General features: G+C 45.9%; 1 protein-coding gene across 1 annotated transcript; it reads right to left on the minus strand.

Moving 5' to 3' along the window:
- Positions 1-19,738: 19,738 nt before the first annotated feature.
- Positions 19,739-23,488, minus strand: LOC542416 (beta tubulin 3). The gene is given in 3 exon segments (NM_001111986.1): positions 19,739-20,659; positions 20,764-21,033; positions 22,986-23,488. Coding segments are annotated over 3 exon segments (1,338 nt in total). The 5' UTR covers positions 23,380-23,488; the 3' UTR covers positions 19,739-19,985.
- Positions 23,489-24,082: the final 594 nt, after the last annotated feature.

The following is a 24,082-nucleotide window of genomic DNA, read 5'->3' on the forward strand; positions in this document are numbered from 1 at the left end:
TGTCCGGTGCGCCAGGCTGCCTCGACTCGAAGACGCCGCTCTCGGGAATTTTGCCGACGGCGTACGGCTAAAATTCACCGGACTGTCCGGTGTGCACCGGACTGTCCGGTGAGCCAACGGTCGGCCGAGCCAACGGTCGGCCGCGGAATCTGCGCGCGACACGTGGTCTGGCCAACGGTCGGAAGGAGGCACCGGACTGTCCGGTGTGCACCGGACTGTCCGGTGTGCACCGGACTGTCCGGTGCGCCAGATCTGCAACGGTTGGCAACGGTCGGCTGCGACTGTTATGGAAAGAAATCGGGCACCGGACAGTGTCCGGTGTGCACCGGACTGTCCGGTGCGCCCGACGACAGAAGGCAAGGATGGCCTTCCACATTTGTTCTCAACGGCTCCTAGCTGCCTTGGGGCTATAAAAGGGACCCCTAGGCGCATGGAGGAAAAAACCAAGCATTCCTTGAGCACTCTTGATCACTCACACATCAATCTTGCGCACTTGTTCGACATTCTAGTGTTTTGAGCTCCGTTCTAGTGTGCTAGTCTCTTGAGCTCAAGTCTGGGTCTTGTGTGTGCGTATTCGCTGTGATCTTTGTGTTGTGTGTGAGTTGCTAATCCCTCCCTTGCTCCGTGACTCTCTGTGAACATCTTTTGTAAGGGCGAGAGACTCCAAGTTGTGGAGATTCCTCGCAAACGGGATTGAGAAAAGAAAAGCAAGAACACCGTGGTATTCAAGTTGATCATTGGATCACTTGAGAGGAGTTGAGTGCAACTCTCGTCCATTGGGACGCCACAACGTGGAGTAGGCAAGTTTTGTACTTGGCCGAACCACGGGATAACCACCGTGTCATCTCTGTGATTGATTTCTTGTGGTTATTGTGTTTTGACTCCTCTCTAGCCACTTGGCCATAATTGTGCTAACACTTAACAAGTTTTTGTGGCTTAAGTTTTGAAGTTGTACAGGATCACCTATTCACCCCCCCTCTAGGTGCTCTCAATTGGTATCAAAGCCGTTCTCTTCAAGAAAGGGACTAACCGCCCGAAGAGATGGATCCTAAGGGGAAGGGAATCGTGATCAACGACAAGGAGAAGGAGTCCTTCGTCAACGAGCCCAAAGATGACAAGCCTACCGACTCCGGCTCGGGCCATAGACGGAAGGAAGGGAAGAAGAAGAAGACAAGGCGCATCAAGGAGATCGTCTACTACGACGACAGCGACGAATCTTCCTCTTCCCAAAAGGACAACGACTACGAGCAAAGGAAACCGGTTAATTCTAACTTTTCTTTTGACTACTCTCGTATTCCGCAAAGTTCAAATTCACATTTGCTTTCCATTCCACTCGGCAAGCCCCCACACTTTGATGGGGAGGACTACGGATTTTGGAGCCACAAAATGCGTAGTCACCTATTCTCTCTCCATCCTAGTATATGGGAGATTGTAGATAGTGGAATGCACTTTAATAGTTCGGATAGTCCTATATTCATTAATGAGCAAATCCATAAGAATGCACAAGCCACTACTGTTCTTCTAGCTTCATTGTGCAGGGATGAATATAACAAAGTGAGTGGCTTGGATAACGCCAAGCAAATCTGGGATACCCTCAAGATCTCTCATGAGGGAAATGACGCTACCTTGCTCACCAAAATGGAGTTGATGGAGGGCGAGCTTGGACGGTTCGCAATGATAAGGGGCGAGGAGCCAACTCAAACATACAACCGGCTCAAGACCCTTATCAACAAAATAAGGAGCTACGAAAGCACGCGATGGACGGACCATGACGTCGTCCGACTAATGCTAAGGTCCTTTACCGTTCTTGATCCTCATTTGGTGAATAATATTCGTGAGAATCCCAGGTACACCAAAATGTCGCCCGAAGAAGTCTTAGGAAAATTCGTCAGCGGGCGAATGATGATCAAGGAGGCAAGGTACGTGGACGACGCCTTAAATGGACCGATCAACGAGCCGCAACCTTTTGCTCTCAAAGCAACAAGAAGCAAGGAGGCGCTACCTAGCAAGGTGGCACAAATTGAGGCGGCCGGACTTAATGATGAGGAGATGGCTCTCATCATTAAACGCTTCAAGACGGTTCTAAAGGGTCACAAGGGGCAGCCAAGCAAGACCAAGACAAAAGGGAAGCGCTCATGCTTCAAGTGCGGTAAGATTGGTCATTTTATCGCTAACTGCCCCGATAATGATAGTGACCAGGAACAGGGAAATAAGAGGGAAAAGAAGAAGAATTACAAGAAGGCAAAGGGCGAGGCGCATCTAGGCAAGGAGTGGGACTCGGATTGCTCCTCTTCCGACTCCGACAATGAAGGACTCGCCGCCACCGCCTTCAACAAATCAACCCTCTTCCCAAACGAGCGTCACACATGCCTTATGGCAAGGGAGAAGAAGGTATGTACTCGGAACTCTACCTATGTTTCTTCAAGTGAGGACGAATCTAGTGATGAGGATGAAGTAGATTATTCATGTTTGTTCAAGGGTTTAGATAGATCTAAGATAGACAAAATTAATGAATTAATTGATGCCTTGAATGAAAAGAATATACTTTTAGAAAAGCAAGAGGATTTGTTGTATGAAGAACATGATAAGTTTGTAGAGGCTCAAAAATCCCTTGCATTAGAAATTAAGAGGAATGAAATGCTTGCTTGTGAAGTGTCAACATGCCATGATTCTATTTCTAAATTAAAGAGCATTAATGATGACTTAAATGCTAAACTAGTAGAAACACACAAATCCAACTCTTGTGTTGAACATGTTGAAATTTGCACTAGGTGCAAGGATGTTGATATTAATGCCTGTAGTGAACACTTAGTTTCCATTTCAAAATTGAATGATGAATTAGCTAGTCTTAATGCCCAACTTAAGACTAGCAAGAGTGAATTTGAAAAACTAAAATTTGCAAGGGATGCCTACACTATTGGTAGACACCCCTCAATTAAGGATGGGCTTGGCTTCAAGAGGGAAGCCAAGAACTTAACAAGCCATAAGACTCCTATCTCCACCAAGGAGAAAGGGAAGACTCCTATGGCTAACAGTGTTAAGAAGAATCATGCTTTCATGTACTATGATAGGAGATACTCTAGAAATGCTTTTAGAGGTAATGATGTTTTTGATTCACATGCTTATGACTCTTATGCTATGACTGCTTCTAGTTCTCATATGATGTATGATAGAAATGTGTTTAGAAGAAATGTTGTTCACCAAATGCCTAGGAGAAATGTAGTTCATAATGCTCCTAGGAAAGTTGTGAATGAACCTTCTACAATTTATTGTGCTTTAAATGCTTCCTTTGCTATTTGTAGAAAGGATAAGAAAATTGTTGCTAGGAAGTTAGGGGCAAAATGCAAGGGAGACAAAACTTGCATTTGGGTCCCTAAAGATATTTGTGCTAACCTTGTAGGACCCAACATGAGTTGGGTACCTAAAACCCAAGCCTAAATTTGCCTTGCAGGTTTATGCATCCGGGGGTTCAAGCTGGATTATCGACAGCGGATGCACAAACCATATGACGGGGGAGAAGAAGATGTTCACCTCCTACGTCAAAAATACGGATTCCCAAGATTCAATTGTATTCGGTGATGGGAATCAAGGCAAGGTAAAAGGGTTAGGTAAAATTGCAATTTCAAATGAGCACTCAATTTCTAAGGTGTTTTTAGTTGAGTCTCTGGGTTATAACTTACTATCTGTTAGTCAATTATGCAACATGGGGTATAACTGTCTATTTACAAATGTAGATGTGTCTGTCTTTAGAAGAAGTGATAGTTCACTAGCTTTTAAGGGTGTATTAGACGGCAAACTTTACTTAGTAGATTTTGCAAAAGAAGAGGCCGGTCTAGATGCATGCTTAATAGCTAAGACTAGCATGGGCTGGCTGTGGCATCGCCGCTTAGCACATGTGGGAATGAAGAACCTTCACAAGCTTCTAAAGGGAGAACACGTGATAGGTTTGACTAACGTTCAATTCGAAAAAGATAGACCTTGTGCAGCTTGTCAAGCAGGTAAACAAGTGGGAGGAGCACATCACAGCAAGAATGTGATGACCACTTCAAGACCCCTGGAGCTGCTGCATATGGACCTCTTCGGACCCGTCGCCTATCTAAGCATAGGAGGGAGTAAGTATGGTCTAGTTATTGTAGATGATTTTTCCCGCTTCACTTGGGTGTTCTTTTTGCAGGATAAGTCTGAAACCCAAGGGACCCTCAAGCGCTTCCTCAGGAGAGCTCAAAATGAGTTTGAGCTCAAGGTGAAAAAGATAAGGAGCGACAACGGGTCCGAGTTCAAGAACCTTCAAGTGGAGGAGTTCCTTGAAGAGGAAGGGATCAAGCACGAGTTCTCCGCTCCCTACACACCACAGCAAAATGGTGTGGTAGAGAGGAAGAACAGGACGCTCATCGACATGGCAAGGACGATGCTAGGAGAGTTCAAGACCCCCGAGTGCTTTTGGACGGAAGCCGTGAACACGGCTTGCCACGCCATCAACAGGGTCTACCTTCATCGCCTCCTCAAGAAGACGTCGTATGAGCTACTAACTGGTAACAAACCCAATGTATCTTACTTTCGTGTATTTGGGAGCAAGTGCTACATTCTAGTGAAGAAAGGTAGAAATTCTAAGTTTGCTCCCAAAGCAGTAGAAGGGTTTTTACTAGGTTATGACTCAAATACAAAGGCGTATAGAGTCTTCAACAAATCATCGGGTTTGGTTGAAGTCTCTAGCGACGTTGTATTTGATGAGACTAATGGCTCTCCAAGAGAGCAAGTTGTTGATCTTGATGATGTAGATGAAGAAGATGTTCCGACGGCTGCTATACGAACCATGGCGATTGGAGAAGTGCGGCCACAGGAAGAAGATAAGCAAGATCAACCTTCTTCCTCAACTATGGTGCATCCCCCAACTCAAGACGATGAACAGGTTCATCAACAGGAGGCAGGTGATCAAGGGGGAGCACAAGTTGATCATGTGATGGAGGAAGAAGCGCAACCGGCACCTCCAACCCAAGTTCGAGCGATGATTCAAAGGGATCATCCCGTCGACCAAATTCTGGGTGACATTAGCAAGGGAGTAACTACTCGGTCTCGATTAGTTAATTTTTGTGAGCATTACTCCTTTGTCTCTTCTATTGAGCCTTTCAGGGTAGAAGAGGCCTTGCTAGATCCGGACTGGGTGTTGGCCATGCAAGAGGAACTCAACAACTTCAAGAGGAATGAAGTTTGGACGCTGGTGCCTCGTCCGAAGCAAAATGTTGTGGGAACCAAGTGGGTGTTCCGCAACAAACAGGACGAGCACGGGGTGGTGACGAGAAACAAGGCTCGACTTGTGGCAAAAGGTTATGCCCAAGTCGCAGGTTTGGATTTCGAGGAGACTTTTGCTCCTGTGGCTAGGCTAGAATCAATTCGTATCTTGCTAGCATATGCCGCTCATCACTCTTTCAGGTTGTACCAAATGGATGTGAAGAGCGCTTTCCTCAACGGGCCAATCAAGGAGGAGGTGTACGTGGAGCAACCCCCTGGTTTCGAGGATGAACGGTACCCCGACCATGTGTGTAAGCTCTCTAAGGCGCTCTATGGACTTAAGCAAGCCCCAAGAGCATGGTATGAATGCCTTAGAGACTTTCTAATTATTAATGCTTTCAAGGTTGGGAAAGCCGATCCAACTCTTTTCACAAAGACATGTGATGGTGATTTGTTTGTGTGCCAAATTTATGTCGATGACATAATATTTGGTTCTACTAACCAAAAGTCTTGTGAAGAGTTTAGCAGGGTGATGACGCAGAAATTCGAGATGTCGATGATGGGCGAGTTGAACTACTTCCTTGGGTTCCAAGTGAAGCAACTCAAGGAAGGCACCTTCATCTCCCAAACGAAGTATACGCAAGATCTGCTAAAGCGGTTTGGGATGAAGGACGCCAAGCCTGCAAAGACGCCGATGGGAACCGACGGACACACCGACCTCAACAAAGGAGGTAAGTCCGTTGATCAAAAAGCATACCGGTCAATGATAGGATCTTTGCTTTATTTATGTGCTAGTAGACCGGATATTATGCTTAGTGTATGCATGTGTGCTAGATTTCAATCCGATCCTAAGGAATGTCACTTAGTGGCGGTGAAGCGAATCCTTAGATATTTAGTTGCTACGCCTTGCTTCGGGCTCTGGTATCCAAAGGGGTCTACCTTTGACTTGGTTGGATACTCAGACTCCGACTATGCTGGATGTAAGGTCGATAGGAAGAGCACATCGGGGACGTGCCAATTCTTAGGAAGGTCCCTGGTGTCGTGGAACTCTAAGAAACAAACTTCCGTTGCCCTATCCACCGCTGAGGCCGAGTATGTTGCCGCAGGACAGTGTTGCGCGCAACTACTTTGGATGAGGCAAACCCTCAGGGACTTTGGCTACAATCTGAGCAAAGTCCCACTCCTATGTGATAATGAGAGTGCTATCCGCATGGCGGAAAATCCTGTTGAGCACAGCCGCACAAAGCACATAGACATCCGGCATCACTTTTTGAGAGACCACCAGCAAAAGGGAGATATCGAAGTGTTTCATGTTAGCACCGAGAACCAGCTAGCCGATATCTTTACCAAGCCTCTAGATGAGAAGACCTTTTGCAGGCTGCGTAGTGAGCTAAATGTCTTAGATTCGCGGAACTTGGATTGAATTGTAGCATACATGTGTTTATGCTTTTGATCATGTTCATTCTGCATTGTGTTGCTTATTGTGGTGCTCAAGTTGTACAAACACTCCCTGGACCTCACAAGTCCGTTGCAAAGTGATGCACATGTGTAGGGGGAGATGTGTTACAACTTGACCCTTTGAGACTAACCATATGTTTGAGTTTGCTTGATTTAGTCTCGAAGGAGAATTGAAAGGGAAAAGGTGGACTTGGACCATGAAAGACTTCCACTGCACTCCGATGAGAGGGTAACTTATTCCAAGTCCATCTCATGGACTCTAATTGCCATTTGCTCTTTATTGAAGCCTTTGGTGAGGCAATGGGGTTAAAGGGCCAAGATTGATCCCGTTTTGGTGCTTGATGCCAAAGGGGGAGAAAATAAAGGCCAAAGCAATAAATGGATCAGCTACCACTTGAGAAATTTTGAAAATAGTGAAATAGAGCTTTTTGTTTTGTCAAAACTCTCTTATTGTCTCTTTTGTCAAAAGTTGGCTTTTTGTGGGGAGAAGTAGTGATTATGGGAAAAAGGGGGAGTTTTTGAAATCTTTGATCAATCTCTTTTGGAATGACTCTCTTTATGCTTCAACTTGTGTGTTTGACTTAGAGATAGAGATTTGAGTTTGATTTGCAAAAACAAACCAAGTGGTGGCAAAGGATGATCCATATATGCCAAAAATGAATAAAACTCAAATTTGTTTTATTTGAAGTGATTTTGAACTTGTTCTAGTTGCTTTATATTGTGTTGGCATAAATCACCAAAAAGGGGGAGATTGAAAGGGAAATGTGCCCTTGGGCCATTTCTAAGTATTTTGGTGATTGAGTGCCAACACAAAGTGCTTAAATATGAATCTATGCCCATGGATGGATAAGTTGCAAATCACAAGTAAAGGTATGTTTCTAAGACTTAGTACATTGGTTTTGTGTACTAATATATTTGTCTAAGTGTTAGAAACAGAGAGAAGAAGAAAAGGAGAAGTTGGCTGTGTACAGCCAACAGACTGTTTCGGTCTGGGGCACCGGACTGTCCGGTGGTGCACCGGACAGTGTCCGGTGCGCCAGGCTGCCTCGACTCGAAGACGCCGCTCTCGGGAATTTTGCCGACGGCGTACGGCTAAAATTCACCGGACTGTCCGGTGTGCACCGGACTGTCCGGTGAGCCAACGGTCGGCCGAGCCAACGGTCGGCCGCGGAATCTGCGCGCGACACGTGGTCTGGCCAACGGTCGGAAGGAGGCACCGGACTGTCCGGTGTGCACCGGACTGTCCGGTGCGCCAGATCTGCAACGGTTGGCAACGGTCGGCTGCGACTGTTATGGAAAGAAATCGGGCACCGGACAGTGTCCGGTGTGCACCGGACTGTCCGGTGCGCCCGACGACAGAAGGCAAGGATGGCCTTCCACATTTGTTCTCAACGGCTCCTAGCTGCCTTGGGGCTATAAAAGGGACCCCTAGGCGCATGGAGGAAAAAACCAAGCATTCCTTGAGCACTCTTGATCACTCACACATCAATCTTGCGCACTTGTTCGACATTCTAGTGTTTTGAGCTCCGTTCTAGTGTGCTAGTCTCTTGAGCTCAAGTCTGGGTCTTGTGTGTGCGTATTCGCTGTGATCTTTGTGTTGTGTGTGAGTTGCTAATCCCTCCCTTGCTCCGTGACTCTCTGTGAACATCTTTTGTAAGGGCGAGAGACTCCAAGTTGTGGAGATTCCTCGCAAACGGGATTGAGAAAAGAAAAGCAAGAACACCGTGGTATTCAAGTTGATCATTGGATCACTTGAGAGGAGTTGAGTGCAACTCTCATCCATTGGGACACCACAACGTGGAGTAGGCAAGTTTTGTACTTGGCCGAACCACGGGATAACCACCGTGTCATCTCTGTGATTGATTTCTTGTGGTTATTGTGTTTTGACTCCTCTCTAGCCACTTGGCCATAATTGTGCTAACACTTAACAAGTTTTTGTGGCTTAAGTTTTGAAGTTGTACAGGATCACCTATTCACCCCCCCTCTAGGTGCTCTCACCATTCAATGTAATTGGAACATCGTAGCCTTTATAGTTTTTTATAGAAACGGTATGTTCCACGACAACATAGCCGAAGCGCGACTTCCTGCCTCATGAGCAAAGGCTGACGACACCACAACCACGACATTGCTACTGCCACGGATGGCCAACACACCTCCATGGCGCTCGAACCGCAGCTTCCCGTCTCCGTTGCGTCGTGCTTAGGGACACCTATGACCAAGGCAACCTTTATGGCACTGCTTCTGGGGTCTTGAAAGTCGCCTAGAGGGGGGGTGAATAGGGCGAAACTGAAATTTACAAATATAAACACAACTACAAGCCGGGTTAGCGTTAGTAATAAGGAAATAAGTCCGCGAGAGAGGGTGAAAAACAAATCCCAAGCGAATAAGCAAGTGAGACACGGAGATTTGTTTTACCGAGGTTCGGTTCTTGCAAACCTACTCCCCGTTGAGGAGGCCACAAAGGCCGGGTCTCTTTCAACCCTTCCCTCTCTCAAACGATCCACGGATCGAGTGAGCTTTCTTTTCTCAATCACTTGGAACACAAAGTTCCCACAAGGACCACCACAAGATTGGTGTCTCTTGCCTCAATTACAAGTGAGTTTGATCGTAATGAAGGAATCAAGAAAGCACGATTAAAAATGCCAAGCGACAAGAGCGACAAATAACACACGGATCACTTTCTCTCTCAAGTCACTAATCACTAATGATCTCTTTTCTCAATTGTGAAACTTGGAGAGATGGAGGCTTTGAATGTGTCTTGGAATGGATTGCTAGCTCTTGTATTGAATGTTGAAGGTTGGAATGCTTGGATGAAGTGAATGGAGGTGGTTGGGGTTGTATTTATAGCCACCAACCACTTCCTAGCCGTTGGGCCTTTCTGCTGAGCGCGGACGGTTCGCCCTCCTGGTGCGGACGGTCCGCCCCTATAGATCAACGGCTGAAAATGCAACGGTCAGCAGTAACGGCTATATCAACGGCTATATTGCATTTAATGCGTCGTCAGATGTCAGACAGAGCCAGTCGCGGACGGTCCGGTCGTGCACCCCGGACGGTCCGCGAGGCCCCTATAATTCATTTCTCCGAACCCGTTACCTTCGGGTTTTTCGGTTTCTTACCGACCGGACGGTCCGCGCCTGAGGCCGGACGGTCCGCGCGAGGGCTCGGACGGTCTTCGTTTTTCCTCCGGACAGTCTGTAGTGGAAACTTATGATTTTTGCATTGGTTCTGTCCGAGAGTCATTCTTCTGTCACGGACGGTCCGCCGCAGGGGCCCGGACGGTCCGCGCTTGGCCTGTTTTTCCAAAAAGCTTCTCCTGTCCGGAATAATCTACGGTATTCCGGACAGTCGAATTAGTATAGTTGTAGATGAACCTTTGGCACCTGTAGAACATATAATCTAGAGCAAACTAGTTAGTTCAATTGTTTGTGTTGGGCGATTCAACCACCAAAATCAATTAGGGACTAGGTGTAAGCCTAATTCCCTTTCAATCTCCCCCTTTTTGGTGATTGATGCCAACACAAGCCAAAGCAAATATAGAAGTGCATAATTGAACTAGTTTGCATAATGTAAGTGCAAAGGTTGCTTGGAATTGAGCCAATGTAAATACTTACAAGATATTCATGGATTGTTTCTTTCTTATTTAATATTTTGGACCACGCTTGCACCACATGTTTTGTTTTTGCAAATTCTTTTGTAAATCCATTTCAACGTTCTTTTGCAAATAGTCAAAGGCAAATGAATAAGATTTTGAGAAGCATTTTCAAGATTTGAAATTTTTCTTCCCCTGTTTCAAATGCTTTCCTTTGACTAAACAAAACTCCCCCTAAATGAGATCCTCCTCTTAGTGTTCAAGAGGGTTTTGATATATCATTTTGAAATACTACTTTCTTCCCTTTTTGAACACAATAGGATACCAATTGAAAATATTCAACACTTAAGATTTTTAAATTGGTGGTGGTGCGGTCCTTTTGCTTTGGGCTCTTACTTTCTCCCCCTTTGGCATGAATCACCAAAAACGGAATCATTAGAGCCCTCGAATTTCTATCTCCCTCTTTGGTCATAAATAAATGAGTTAAGATTATACCAAAGACGAAGTCCTTTTGCTTGGTGCTCATGTGTTCTCCCCCTAGAACGGAGAGTTGCTTGGAGCGACGGCGAAGAATGAGTTACGTAGTGGAAGCCTTTGTCTTCGCCGAAGACTCTAGTTCCCTTTCAATACATCTATGACTTGGTTTGAAATAAACTTGAAAACACATTAGTCATAGCATATGAAAGAGATGTGATTAAAGGTATATAAATGAGCTATGAGTGCAAGTTAACAAAAGAAATTCCTAGAATCAAGAATATTTAGCTCATGCCTAAGTTTGTTAAAAGATTGTTCATCAAGAGGCTTGGTAAAGATATCGGCTAATTGATCTTTAGTATTAATGTATGAAATCTCGATATCTCCCTTTTGTTGGTGATCCTTAAGAAAATGATACCGAATGGCTATGTGCTTAGTGCGGCTATGCTCGACGGGATTGTCGGCCATTTTGATTGCACTCTCATTATCACATAGCAAAGGGACTTTGGTTAATTTGTAACCGTAGTCCCGCAGGGTTTGCCTCATCCAAAGCAATTGCGCGCAACAATGACCTGCGGCAATGTACTCGGCTTCGGCGGTGGAAAGAGCGACCGAATTTTGCTTCTTTGAAGCCCAAGACACCAAGGATCTTCCCAAGAACTGGCAAGTCCCCGATGTGCTCTTCCTATTGATTTTACACCCCGCCCAATCGGCATCCGAATAACCAATCAAATCAAATGTGGATCCCCTAGGATACCAAAGCCCAAACTTAGGAGTATAAGCCAAATATCTCAAGATTCGTTTTACGGCCGTAAGGTGAGCTTCCTTAGTGTCGGCTTGGAATCTTGCACACATGCATACGGAAAGCATAATATCTGGTCGAGATGCACATAAATAGAGCAAAGAACCTATCATCGACCGGTATACCTTTTGATCCACGGACTTACCTCCCGTGTCGAGATCGAGATGCCCATTGGTTCCCATGGGTGTCTTGATGGGTTTGGCATCCTTCATCCCAAACTTGTTTAGAATGTCTTGAGTGTACTTCGTTTGGCTGATGAAGGTGCCCTCTTGGAGTTGCTTGACTTGGAATCCTAGAAAATACTTCAACTCCCCCATCATTGACATCTCGAATTTCTGTGTCATGATCCTACTAAATTCCTCACAAGTAGATTCGTTAGTAGACCCAAATATGATATCATCAACATAAATTTGGCATACGAACAAATCATTTTCAAGAGTTTTAGTAAAGAGTGTAGGATCGGCTTTACCGACTTTGAATCCATTTGCAATAAGAAAATCTCTAAGGCATTCATACCATGCTCTTGGGGCTTGCTTGAGCCCATAAAGCGCCTTAGAGAGCTTATAGACATGGTTAGGATACTCACTGTCTTCAAAGCCGGGAGGTTGCTCAACATAGACCTCTTCCTTGATTGGTCCATTGAGGAAGGCACTTTTCACGTCCATTTGATAAAGCTTAAAGCCATGGTAAGTAGCATAGGCTAATAATATGCGAATTGACTCAAGCCTAGCTACGGGTGCATAGGTTTCACCGAAATCCAAACCTTCGACTTGGGAGTATCCCTTGGCCACAAGTCGAGCTTTGTTCCTTGTCACCACACCATGCTCATCTTGCTTGTTGCGGAAGACCCATTTGGTTCCTACAACATTTTGGTTAGGGCGTGGAACTAAATGCCATACCTCATTCCTAGTGAAGTTGTTGAGCTCCTCTTGCATTGCCACCACCCAATCCGAATCTTGGAGTGCTTCCTCTACCCTGTGTGGCTCAATAGAGGAAACAAAAGAGTAATGTTCACAAAAATGTGCAACACGAGATCGAGTAGTTACCCCCTTATGAATATCGCCGAGGATGGTGTCGACGGGGTGATCTCGTTGGATTGCTTGATGGACTCTTGGGTGTGGCGGCCTTTGTTCCTCATCCTCCTTGTCTTCCTCATTTGCATCTCCCCCTTGATCAATGCCATCATCTTGAGGTGGCTCATTTGCTTTATCTTCTACTTCATCAATTTGAGCTTCATCCTCATTTTGAGTCGGTGGAGATGCTTGCGTGGAGGAGGATGGTTGATCTTGTGCATGTGGAGGCTCTTCGGATTCCTTAGGACACACATCCCCAATGGACATGTTCCTTAGTGCGATGCATGGAGCCTCTTCTTCACCTATCTCATCAAGATCAACTTGCTCTTCTTGAGAGCCATTAGTCTCATCAAACACAACGTCACAAGAAACTTCAACTAGTCCCGAGGACTTGTTAAAGACCCTATATGCTCTTGTGTTTGAATCATATCCTAGTAAAAAGCCTTCTACAGTCTTAGGAGCAAATTTAGATTTTCTACCTCTTTTGACAAGTATAAAACATTTGCTACCAAAGACTCTAAAATATGAAATGTTGGGCTTTTTACCGATTAGGAGTTCGTATGATGTCTTCTTGAGGATTCGGTGTAGATATAACCGGTTGATGGCGTAGCAGGCGGTGTTGACCGCCTCGGCCCAAAACCGATCCGAAGTCTTGTACTCATCAAGCATGGTTCTTGCCATGTCCAATAGAGTTCTATTCTTCCTCTCCACTACACCATTTTGCTGTGGTGTGTAGGGAGAAGAGAACTCATGCTTGATGCCCTCCTCCTCAAGGAAGCCTTCGATTTGAGAGTTCTTGAACTCCGTCCCATTGTCGCTTCTTATTTTCTTGATCCTTAAGCCGAACTCATTTTGAGCCCGTCTCAAGAATCCCTTTAAGATCTCTTGGGTTTGAGATTTTTCCTGTAAAAAGAATACCCAAGTGAAGCGAGAATAATCATCCACAATAACTAGACAGTACTTACTCCCGCCGATGCTTATGTAAGCGATCGGGCCGAATAGATCCATGTGTAGGAGTTCCAGTGGCCTGTCGGTCGTCATTATGTTCTTATAAGGATGATGAGTGCCAACTTGCTTTCCTGCTTGGCATGCGCTACAAACCCTGTCTTTCTCAAAATGAACATTTGTTAGTCCTAAAATGTGTCCTCCCTTTAGAAGCTTATGAAGATTCTTCATCCCAACATGAGCCAGTCGGCGGTGCCAGAGCCAACCCATGTTAGTCTTAGCGATTAAGCAAGTGTCGAGTTCAGCTCTATCAAAATCTACCAAGTATAGCTGACCCTCTAACACTCCCTTAAATGCTATTGAATCATCACTTCTTCTAAAGACAGTGACACCAATATCAGTGAAAAGACAGTTGTAGCCCATTTGACATAATTGAGATACAGAAAGCAAGTTGTAATCTAAAGAATCTACAAGAAAAACATTAGAAATGGAATGGTCAGGAGATATAGCTATTTTACCAAGACCTTTGACCAAACCTTGATTTCCATCCCCGAATGTGATAGCTCGTTGGGGATCTTGGTTTTTCTCGTAGGAGGAGAACATCTTCTTCTCCCCTGTCATGTGGTTCGTGCACCCGCTGTCGAGTATCCAACTTGAGCCCCCGGATGCATAAACCTACAAAACAAGTTTAGTTCTTGACTTTAGGTACCCAAATGGTTTTGGGTCCTTTGGCATTAGACACAAGAACTTTGGGTACCCAAACACAAGTCTTGGAGCCCTTGTGCTTGCCCCCAATATATTTGGCAACTACCTTGCCGGATTTGTTAGTTAAAACATAAGATGCATCAAAAGTTTTAAATGAAATGTTATGATCATTTGATGCACTAGGAGTTTTCTTTCTAGGCAACTTAGCATGGGTTGGTTGCCTAGAGCTAGATGTCTCACCCTTATACATAAAAGCATGATTAGGGCCAGAGTGAGACTTCCTAGAATGAATTCTCTTAATTTTGCTCTCGGGATAACCGGCAGGGTATAAAATGTAACCCTCGTTATCCTGAGGCATGGGAGCCTTGCCCTTAACAAAGTTGGACAATTTTTTAGGAGGGGCATTAATTTTGACATTGTCTCCCCTTTGGAAGCCAATGCCATCCTTAATGCCCGGGCGTCTCCCATTATAAAGCATGCTACGAGCAAATTTAAATTTCTCATTTTCTAAGTTGTGCTCGGCAATTTTAGCATCTAGTTTTGCTATATGATCATTTTGTTGTTTAATTAAAGCCATATGATCATGAATAGCATTAACATCAACATCTCTACATCTAGTACAAATAGACACATGCTCAACAATAGATGTAGAGGGTTTGCAAGATTTTAATTCTACAACCTTAGCATGTAATATGTCATTCTTAGTTCTAAGGTCAGAAATAGTAGCATTGCAAACATCAAAATCTTTAGCCTTAGCAAGCAATTTTTCATTTTCAATTCTAAGGCTATCAATGGAAGCATTCAACTCATCAATCCTAGCAAGCAAGTCAACATTATCATCTCTAGGATTGGAAGTTGAATCAATACAAACATGAGAATCAACCTTAGCTAATAAATTAGCATTTTCATTTCTAAGGTTGTCTATTGTCTCTCGGCAAGTGCTTAGCTCACTAGATAATTTTTCACATTTTTCTACTTCTAGAGCGTAAGCCTTTTTAACCTTAACATGTTTCTTGTTTTCTTTAATTAGACAATCCTCTTGGGAATCCAAAAGGTCATCCTTTTCATGAATAGCACAAATTAATTCATTTAATTTTTCCTTTTGTTCCATGTTAAGATTGGCAAAAAGAGTACGCAAGTTATCCTCCTCATCACTAGCATTATCATCACTAGAAGACTCATATTTAGTGGAGGAGTTGGATTTAACCTTCTTCCGTTTGCCGTCCTTTGCCATGAGACACTTGTGGCCGACGTTGTGGAAGAGAAGTCCCTTGGTGACGGCGATGTTGGCGGCGTCCTCGTCGTCGGAGGAGTCGCTTGAGCTTTCGTCGGAGTCCCACTCCCGACAAACATGGGCATCGCCGCCCTTCTTCTTGTAGTATCTCTTCTTCTCCTTTCTTCTCCCCTTCTTATCGTCGCCTCGGTCACTGTCACTTGATATAGGACATTTAGCAATAAAATGACCGGGCTTACCACATTTGTAGCAAACCTTCTTGGAGCGGGACTTGTAGTCTTTCCCTCTCCTTTGCTTGAGGATTTGGCGGAAGCTCTTGATGACGAGTGCCATTTCCTCATTGTCGAGTTTGGAGGCGTCTATTGGTTGTCGAGTTGGTGTAGCCTCCTCCTTCTTTTCCTCCGTTGCCTTGAATGCGACGGGTTGAACTCCGGATGTGGTGGGTTCATCAAGCTCGTTGATCTTCCTCGAGCCTTCAATCATGCACTCAAAACTAACAAAATGCCCGATAACTTCCTCGGGGGTCATCTTTGTATATCGACGATTACCACGAATTAATTGAACTTGAGTTGGGTTAAGGAAAATGAGAGATCTTAGAATAACCTTAACCATTTCGTGGTCGTCCCATTTTACGCTCCCGAGGTTTCGCACTTGGTTCACCAAGGTCTTGAGCCGGTTGTACATGTGTTGTGGCTCTTCCCCGTTGAGAAGCCGGAACCGACCGAGCTCCCCCTCGATCGTTTCCCTCTTGGTGATCTTGGTGAGCTCATCTCCCTCGTGCGCGGTCTTGAGCACATCCCAAACCTCTTTGGCGCTCTTCAACCCTTGTACCTTGTTATACTCCTCTCTACTTAGAGAGGCGAGGAGTATCGTTGTTGCTTGAGAGTTGAAGTGCTCGATTTGGGCCACCTCATCCTCATCGTAATCCTTATCCCCTATAGATGGTACCTGTGCACCAAACTCAACAACATCCCATATACTTTTGTGGAGTGAGGTTAGATGAAATCGCATTAAATCACTCCACCTAGCATAATCTTCACCATCAAAAGTTGGTGGCTTGCCTAATGGGACGGAAAGTAAATGTTTAGATGTACGAGAGTAGTGCAAGGGGATCTTACTAAACTTCTTACGCTCTTGGCGTTTAGAAGTTACGGAGGGCGCATCGGAGTCGGAGGTCGATGTTGATGAAGTGTCGGTCTCGTAGTAGACCACTTTCCTCATCCTCTTTTCCTTGTTCTTACTCCGGTGCGGTTTGTGGGAAGAAGATTTTTCCTTCTTCTCTTTGTGGTGAGAAGAGGATTTCTTCTCCTTCCCTTTGTTGGAGGAGCTTTTCTTCTTCTCCCTCCTTTTGGTGCGGGACTCTTCTGATGAGGTGCTCCCTTGGCTTGTAGTGGGCTTTTCGCCGGTCTCCATCTCCTTCTTGGCGTGATCTCCCGACATCACTTCGAGCGGTTAGGCTCTAATGAAGTACCGGGCTTTGATACCAATTGAAAGTCGCCTAGAGGGGGGGTGAATAGGGCGAAACTGAAATTTACAAATATAAACACAACTACAAGCTGGGTTAGCGTTAGTAATAAGGAAATAAGTCCGCGAGAGAGGGTGAAAAACAAATCCCAAGCGAATAAGCAAGTGAGACACGGAGATTTGTTTTACCGAGGTTCGGTTCTTGCAAACCTACTCCCCGTTGAGGAGGCCACAAAGGCCGGGTCTCTTTCAACCCTTCCCTCTCTCAAACGATCCACGGATCGAGTGAGCTTTCTTTTCTCAATCACTTGGAACACAAAGTTCCCACAAGGACCACCACAAGATTGGTGTCTCTTGCCTCAATTACAAGTGAGTTTGATCGTAATGAAGGAATCAAGAAAGCACGATTAAAAATGCCAAGCGACAAGAGCGACAAATAACACACGGATCACTTTCTCTCTCAAGTCACTAATCACTAATGATCTCTTTTCTCAATTGTGAAACTTGGAGAGATGGAGGCTTTGAATGTGTCTTGGAATGGATTGCTAGCTCTTGTATTGAATGTTGAAGGTTGGAATGCTTGGATGAAGTGAATGGAGGTGGTTGGGGTTGTATTTATAGCCACCAACCACTTCCTAGCCGTTGGGCCTTTCTGCTGAGCGCGGACGGTCCGCCCTCCTGGTGCGGACGGTCCGCCCCTATAGATGAACGGCTGAAAATGCAACGGTCAGCAGTAACGGCTATATCAACGGCTATATTGCATTTAATGCGTCGTCAGATGTCAGACAGAGCCAGTCGCGAACGGTCCGGTCGTGCACCCCGGACGGTCCGCGAGGCCCCTATAATTCATTTCTCCGAACCCGTTACCTTCGGGTTTTTCGGTTTCTTACCGACCGGACGGTCCGCGCCTGAGGCCGGACGGTCCGCGCGAGGGCTCGGACGGTCTTCGTTTTTCCTCCGGACAGTCTGTAGTGGAAACTTATGATTTTTGCATTGGTTCTGTCCGAGAGTCATTCTTCTGTCACGGACGGTCCGCCGCAGGGGCCCGGACGGTCCGCGCTTGGCCTGTTTTTCCAAAAAGCTTCTCCTGTCCGGAATAATCTACGGTATTCCGGACAGTCGAATTAGTATAGTTGTAGATGAACCTTTGGCACCTGTAGAACATATAATCTAGAGCAAACTAGTTAGTTCAATTGTTTGTGTTGGGCGATTCAACCACCAAAATCAATTAGGGACTAGGTGTAAGCCTAATTCCCTTTCAGGTCTCCATGGCCGACAGATGAAGGGCCATCCATAGTGATCGTGTTCGAGGGGAGATGAGGGAGATGAACAGTCTAGTAGGAGGTTTTTTGAAGAAAAAAAATGACATGGCTGAAAGTGAGGGAGGTGGGAGTGGGAGAGGATTTTAGCAAAAGCCCGAGAGAGAAGTGAGATGCGTGTGCGACGTTGGATTTTAAATGAAAGAGCGGGATTGAATGTGTATTATGTGCGCCAACAGTTCTAAGTACTATCTACATATTACTTGTCTACCAGTCGAAAAAATTAGTTTGGCCATGGGACAGCGGGAACAACCACGTCTCCCGGCGGCCCTCCTCTTTCGTCTAATTTTGACGGATAGCTGGAGACAACATTGGGATGGTACTGTCACGATCCTTAGCCTAAAAACAAACTTATATAAGGGATTGTTCTGTACCGTCTCGTCATTGTAACAAAAAATACTAACATTGACTCGTTATATCTAAAGTTCTGAACATATGTTGAGTCCTCCACCGAGCTTTGTCAAAATAAGAGCTAGCATAGACAGCTACACATAGATATGTCAATAGAGAATTCTCCGTCAGGGTTTAGACACCTCATACCCATTCCCATAAAGCTATATTCCTCTCCATCCCCATACTCATCATGGGTATAAGATTCATCATATATCCATACCCTTTCGGGTATCGGTCCCTAATAGGTCCTCATCCTCTTTAAGGAAAACATTGTCACATTATATTTTATATAACATTAACAGTCACACGACATCTAACAACAATACATCACCAATAAATTGGACATGTAACAAGAAAAAACATTGTTTAACCATATAAAACAAGTAAAATAAAGTGACACATGGATTGGTGGGCAGACGGCTTGCGGCTCACCGCCTAGGTTTGTGTGGATGGATTATTAAAAGAGTTGGAAGATGTAGGGTTAGTTGATGTACTTATTGCATGTCAGGCTCTATACCTAATTTTACTAGGTGAATATTACTCATGGGTAATCAATCAAGTTTAGATGATTGTTTTCCATACCCATACTCACTTACCCAATGAGTGAGGATTTTATCACATATTTATATCCATGGGACAATTTTTGTCCTATATCTTAACCTATAGGGAAATTCTCCATGGGTTAGCGGGTATTAGGTCCCATTGACATCCTAGCTACACACGAGCCTCAGTTAGCACCTTCTGTTCCTTTATCTAGACAATGAAGAACTCAAGGCCTGTTTGCTTCTTGCCCTCCCAGGCATCAATCGGAGCCCCAAGCGTTCGAGATCGGACTTCCAGGAGAGCTTCTCGTGCCAGACAAGTTGCCTGGGATGTAATCCAAACAGGACCTTACCGCGTATTGAGCACTTCGGCGTCCAAATTATAGAAAGGCAGTAGAGTAGTGAGACAATCGAGGACATGTACTTACACATGAGCGAAAATGAGGAAACGCAAAACAACCTTCCAATGAAATGAATATTCCTAATATATAACTAGAAGAAAACAGAGAGCAAGCAATTAATCCCATCATATGAATAATCATACGCACAAATCCTGGACAACGGGGACAACATATCACAAGTTCACAAAACACTAACATACACGATTGTAGATACACACACACACACACAAGCTAGCAGCAGCAACGGAAATACGGAAGTGCATGAATACATATGCTTAAGGTAGTATAGGATTGTAGGAACTTATAGTCCCAATTGATGTACCACAGCAGCGAAGACTCTGAATCCCGTTGCATCGATCAGGCGTGCTCCTCCTCGCCGTCCTGCTCTTCCTCGTCGTACTCCTCGGCTGTGGCGTCTTGGTACTGCTGGTATTCGGCGACGAGGTCGTTCATGTTACTCTCGGCTTCGGTGAACTCCATCTCGTCCATGCCCTCGCTGGTGTACCAATGCAGGAAGGCCTTGCGCCTGAACATGGCCGTGAACTGCTCGCTCACGCGGCGGAACATCTCCTGGATGGAGGTGGAGTTGCCCACGAAGGTGGAGGACATGGACAGCCCGACGGGCGGGATGTCGCACACGCTGGACTTGACGTTGTTAGGGATCCACTCCACGAAGTAGGAGGAGTTCTTGTTCTGCACGTTGATCATCTGCTCGTCCACCTCCTTGGTGCTCATCTTGCCCCGGAACATGGCGGACGCCGTCAGGTACCGCCCGTGCCGCGGGTCCGCCGCGCACATCATGTTCTTGGCGTCCCACATCTGCTGCGTCAGCTCCGGCACCGTCAGCGCGCGGTACTGCTGCGACCCGCGCGACGTCAGCGGGGCGAACCCCACCATGAAGAAGTGCAGCCGCGGGAACGGGATCAGGTTCACCGCCAGCTTGCGGAGGTCCGAGTTCAGCTGGCCCGGGAACCGCAGGCAGCACGTCACGCCGCTCATGGTCGCCGAGATCAGATGGTTCAGGTCGCCAACTGCATGCACATTCGTTTGGATTCATCCGTTGGCAATTGTATTGTATGCGCGCTGGCATTTTGGCGGCATGCATGAAAGCGAACAACGAGAAGATAATGCTTACATGAAGGGTTGGTGAGCTTGAGGGTGCGGAAGCAAATATCATAGAGCGCCTCGTTGTCAAGGACCATGCACTCGTCGGCGTTCTCCACCAGCTGGTGCACGGACAGCGTCGCGTTGTAGGGCTCCACGACGGTGTCGGACACCTTGGGCGACGGGAACACGGAGAAGGTCAGCATCATGCGGTCTGGGTACTCCTCCCGGATCTTGGAGATGAGCAGCGTGCCCATGCCAGAACCAGTGCCGCCACCCAGGGAGTGGCATACTTGGAACCCTGTCAAATATGCGAGGCGATGTCAGTGTCAGACAGTTTCAGTTCTGGAGACGCTGTGACCTGTGAGAGTGATCATAGAGTCAAGAGTTATGCTATATGGTTCAGACTTTTTGGGCTGTTAGGCATCAACAAAGTTTTCTTCGGTCCATCCGTCCATGTACAAAGTCCGCCGAAAAGGCATGAAACCACACGAAACTTGGTCTCAGTGAATCATACAGAGCGCCAAGTTGTGCATTGTATAACTGACTTTTTTTTATGCTGCTTTGATTAGATGCGCTAAAATCCATTTCACCTCATGTACGTCTAAATGCAATCAATCATGCAAGTATATACACTAAGCAAGTAAGCAACATGAGTAATCCTCCCAACCACCTGCCCACTGGGCACAGCTTGTCTCAGTGTCTCATTCGCTGCAACCACCACCGACACTGTTACAGTAACAGCAGATCTAGATACTTGTTTTTTTTATTTGGGTAGGTCGTAGAGCGTTGTCATCAATCAGAGCATGATAATACCATTAGCAGTGTATAATTGCGATAATCTCAAGAACTTTCACCGGCTCGAGAAGACGTTGACATGTGATGTAACATGCTTCAATACTGGAAACTGGTTTCTGACCGACAAACCAGGTCATTTGGTACCTGAAATTACTGAAACCCACATCTCTAGTCTAGAAAACAAAAGTGTAAATTTATAGGCAGCAATTAGTGATATTTTGCTGTTCAGTAAAACTAACGTTCACATATGTTCAGCTAGCAATGAAACTAACATTCACAAACGGGGCACATATGTTCACTTTTTTTTATTAGCGCAGATACAGACCACTAGCAAAGTTGCAGCACAGATTGCAAAGAAAAACTGGGCACCAGGTGATACAGGCCTAATGTACATTCTTTCCAGAACTGCAGTGTGCGAGTGAGAACTATTAAGTAATAACCTCATGATTACTTTTGGTTAAAAACTAGCTACGCCAACACACAGAAATGTAAATGTCAACTGACAGAGCTCATCTAATATTATGAATGTTGTGTATCAACAAGTTTTTATTTCAAATCTGCAATTATTAAGTCCGTGAGTGTGTCTAGCAAATAATTAGAAAACTATCTTACGTGGCTTACTTATCACAAAATTTCAGTAATTTCATTCAACTGAACATAAGCATCCAAGATGAATGGAAATGAGTTCTAAACCATCTCAACGGAAATCGGAAAGTGAATGCAACTTGTGGGACAATGGGAGTATCAATTCAACAATACTACTGCAGTAAGGATGATCAGGAAAGGAAAATGGTAGTTCTTTTAGCAGTGAAAAATGATGTTGTCTTTCAATTTATACTGCCAGTAAATGAGGCATTGTTTGGATTTCAAGGAAATTATTATAAGTTCTTTCCTTTTGCAATGAATGGCCTCAATATTCAAATAGGTTACGTTCCCTGAATCTGTTTAATTCAAGAATTCAAATTCACCAAATTGGCACCAACTGTACTGGACGATCTGCTACCTATGAAGGCCTCCCTGTACATGCTGCTAAGCTGGCATATTTGTTTCTTTCATTTATAATGCAACTAATTTCTCCTGTCGGGTGCTATAATATCGTGCTATTCCTGTCCTCACGAAAGCACAAGGATCAAGCATTGATCCATCCATCCAGCAACCGCGTGCATCCCACTATGCCTATTAGAGGCAGAAATGCAGGTTGATCGCAGATTTACAATTTACGTGACAAATTCTAACACTGTTGTGCCAAATTTGGGCCAAAATCAGTGTTCTCTGCATTTGTGTCCTCTTTCCCCGACGCTCAAATGCCCGATCTGATTTATGAGACAGAAGCAGGCAATAACATGAGGGGCAGAGTTGACGATCGAAACAGAGCACGACCGATCGATTGAGGAAACACGAGATCGACGAAACCAACAGCTAGCCTAGCGTGGAAGTGACGCGTAGGGTGCATACCTTGGAGGCAGTCGCAGTTCTCGGCCTCCTTGCGCACGACGTCGAGGACGGAGTCGATGAGCTCGGCGCCCTCGGTGTAGTGGCCCTTGGCCCAGTTGTTCCCGGCGCCGGACTGGCCGTAGACGAAGTTGTCGGGGCGGAAGATGCCGCCGAAGGGGCCAGCGCGGATGGACTCCATGGTGCCGGGCTCCAGGTCCATGAGCACGGCGCGGGGCACGTAGCGGCCGCCCCCGGCCTCGTTGTAGTAGACGTTGATCCGCTCGAGCTGCTGCGGGGAGACACCCGAGTAGCATCCCGTGGAGTCGACGCCGTGCTCGCCGCAGATGACCTCCCAGAACTTGGCGCCGATCTGGTTGCCGCACTGGCCGCCTTGGATGTGCAGGATCTCCCTCATCTTGCCCGACCTGCCGATCCCTCTCGCGCCCTGCGCTGCGGTCTTGGGTGGTGGTGGTTTGTGGAGGGGGCGCGAGGGCGTGGGAGCGATCGAGCGAGGCCGAGGGAGAAGCGAAGCGGGTGGGACGGAGGGCGTCGTGGGGGGCGGTCAGTTATATTGGCAAGGTGGCCACCCCCGTTTTGGAGGGATTCGAACGTCGTATGGGTCCACCTGTCGGTCCCTGTAGCTCGTCTTCCCACGTCGGTTGTGCATGGACCAGGTGTATCTACAGTTTTGCTGCTGCTGCGGTTTCCATTCCGCGTCGCTGGAACCGCAAGTGAAAGCTGTGCCTGTGCTTCAGTTAATCAGTTCATAATCGTGGAGCCGTGGACCAGGTGCGTGGAATATACGTACAAGACTGGGGGGAGTAGACGGTAGACATGGTGCCTGGAGGTGGGGCCAACAGAGAGCTGCAGGTGGGGTACGCCAACGTTGGGCCGTCCTCTTTGTACCTGCTTATTTTTTTTCCTACATGGTGTGGGTCACCACCAAATAATTGGAGACTGATGCGATTCTCAGCACACTTTTGCAAATATATGATCATCTTTTCAAATATATGTGCAATCAACTTTTGGTTTGTGCGTCGAATGAAGAAGAATACAATTTTCGTATTGCTATAGTTCACCTCAAAATTAGAATTACACAAACTCACAATAGGTCACAC

Source organism: Zea mays, chromosome 1 (genome assembly GCF_902167145.1).
Source record: "Zea mays cultivar B73 chromosome 1, Zm-B73-REFERENCE-NAM-5.0, whole genome shotgun sequence".
Taxonomy (NCBI): Eukaryota; Viridiplantae; Streptophyta; class Magnoliopsida; order Poales; family Poaceae; genus Zea; species Zea mays.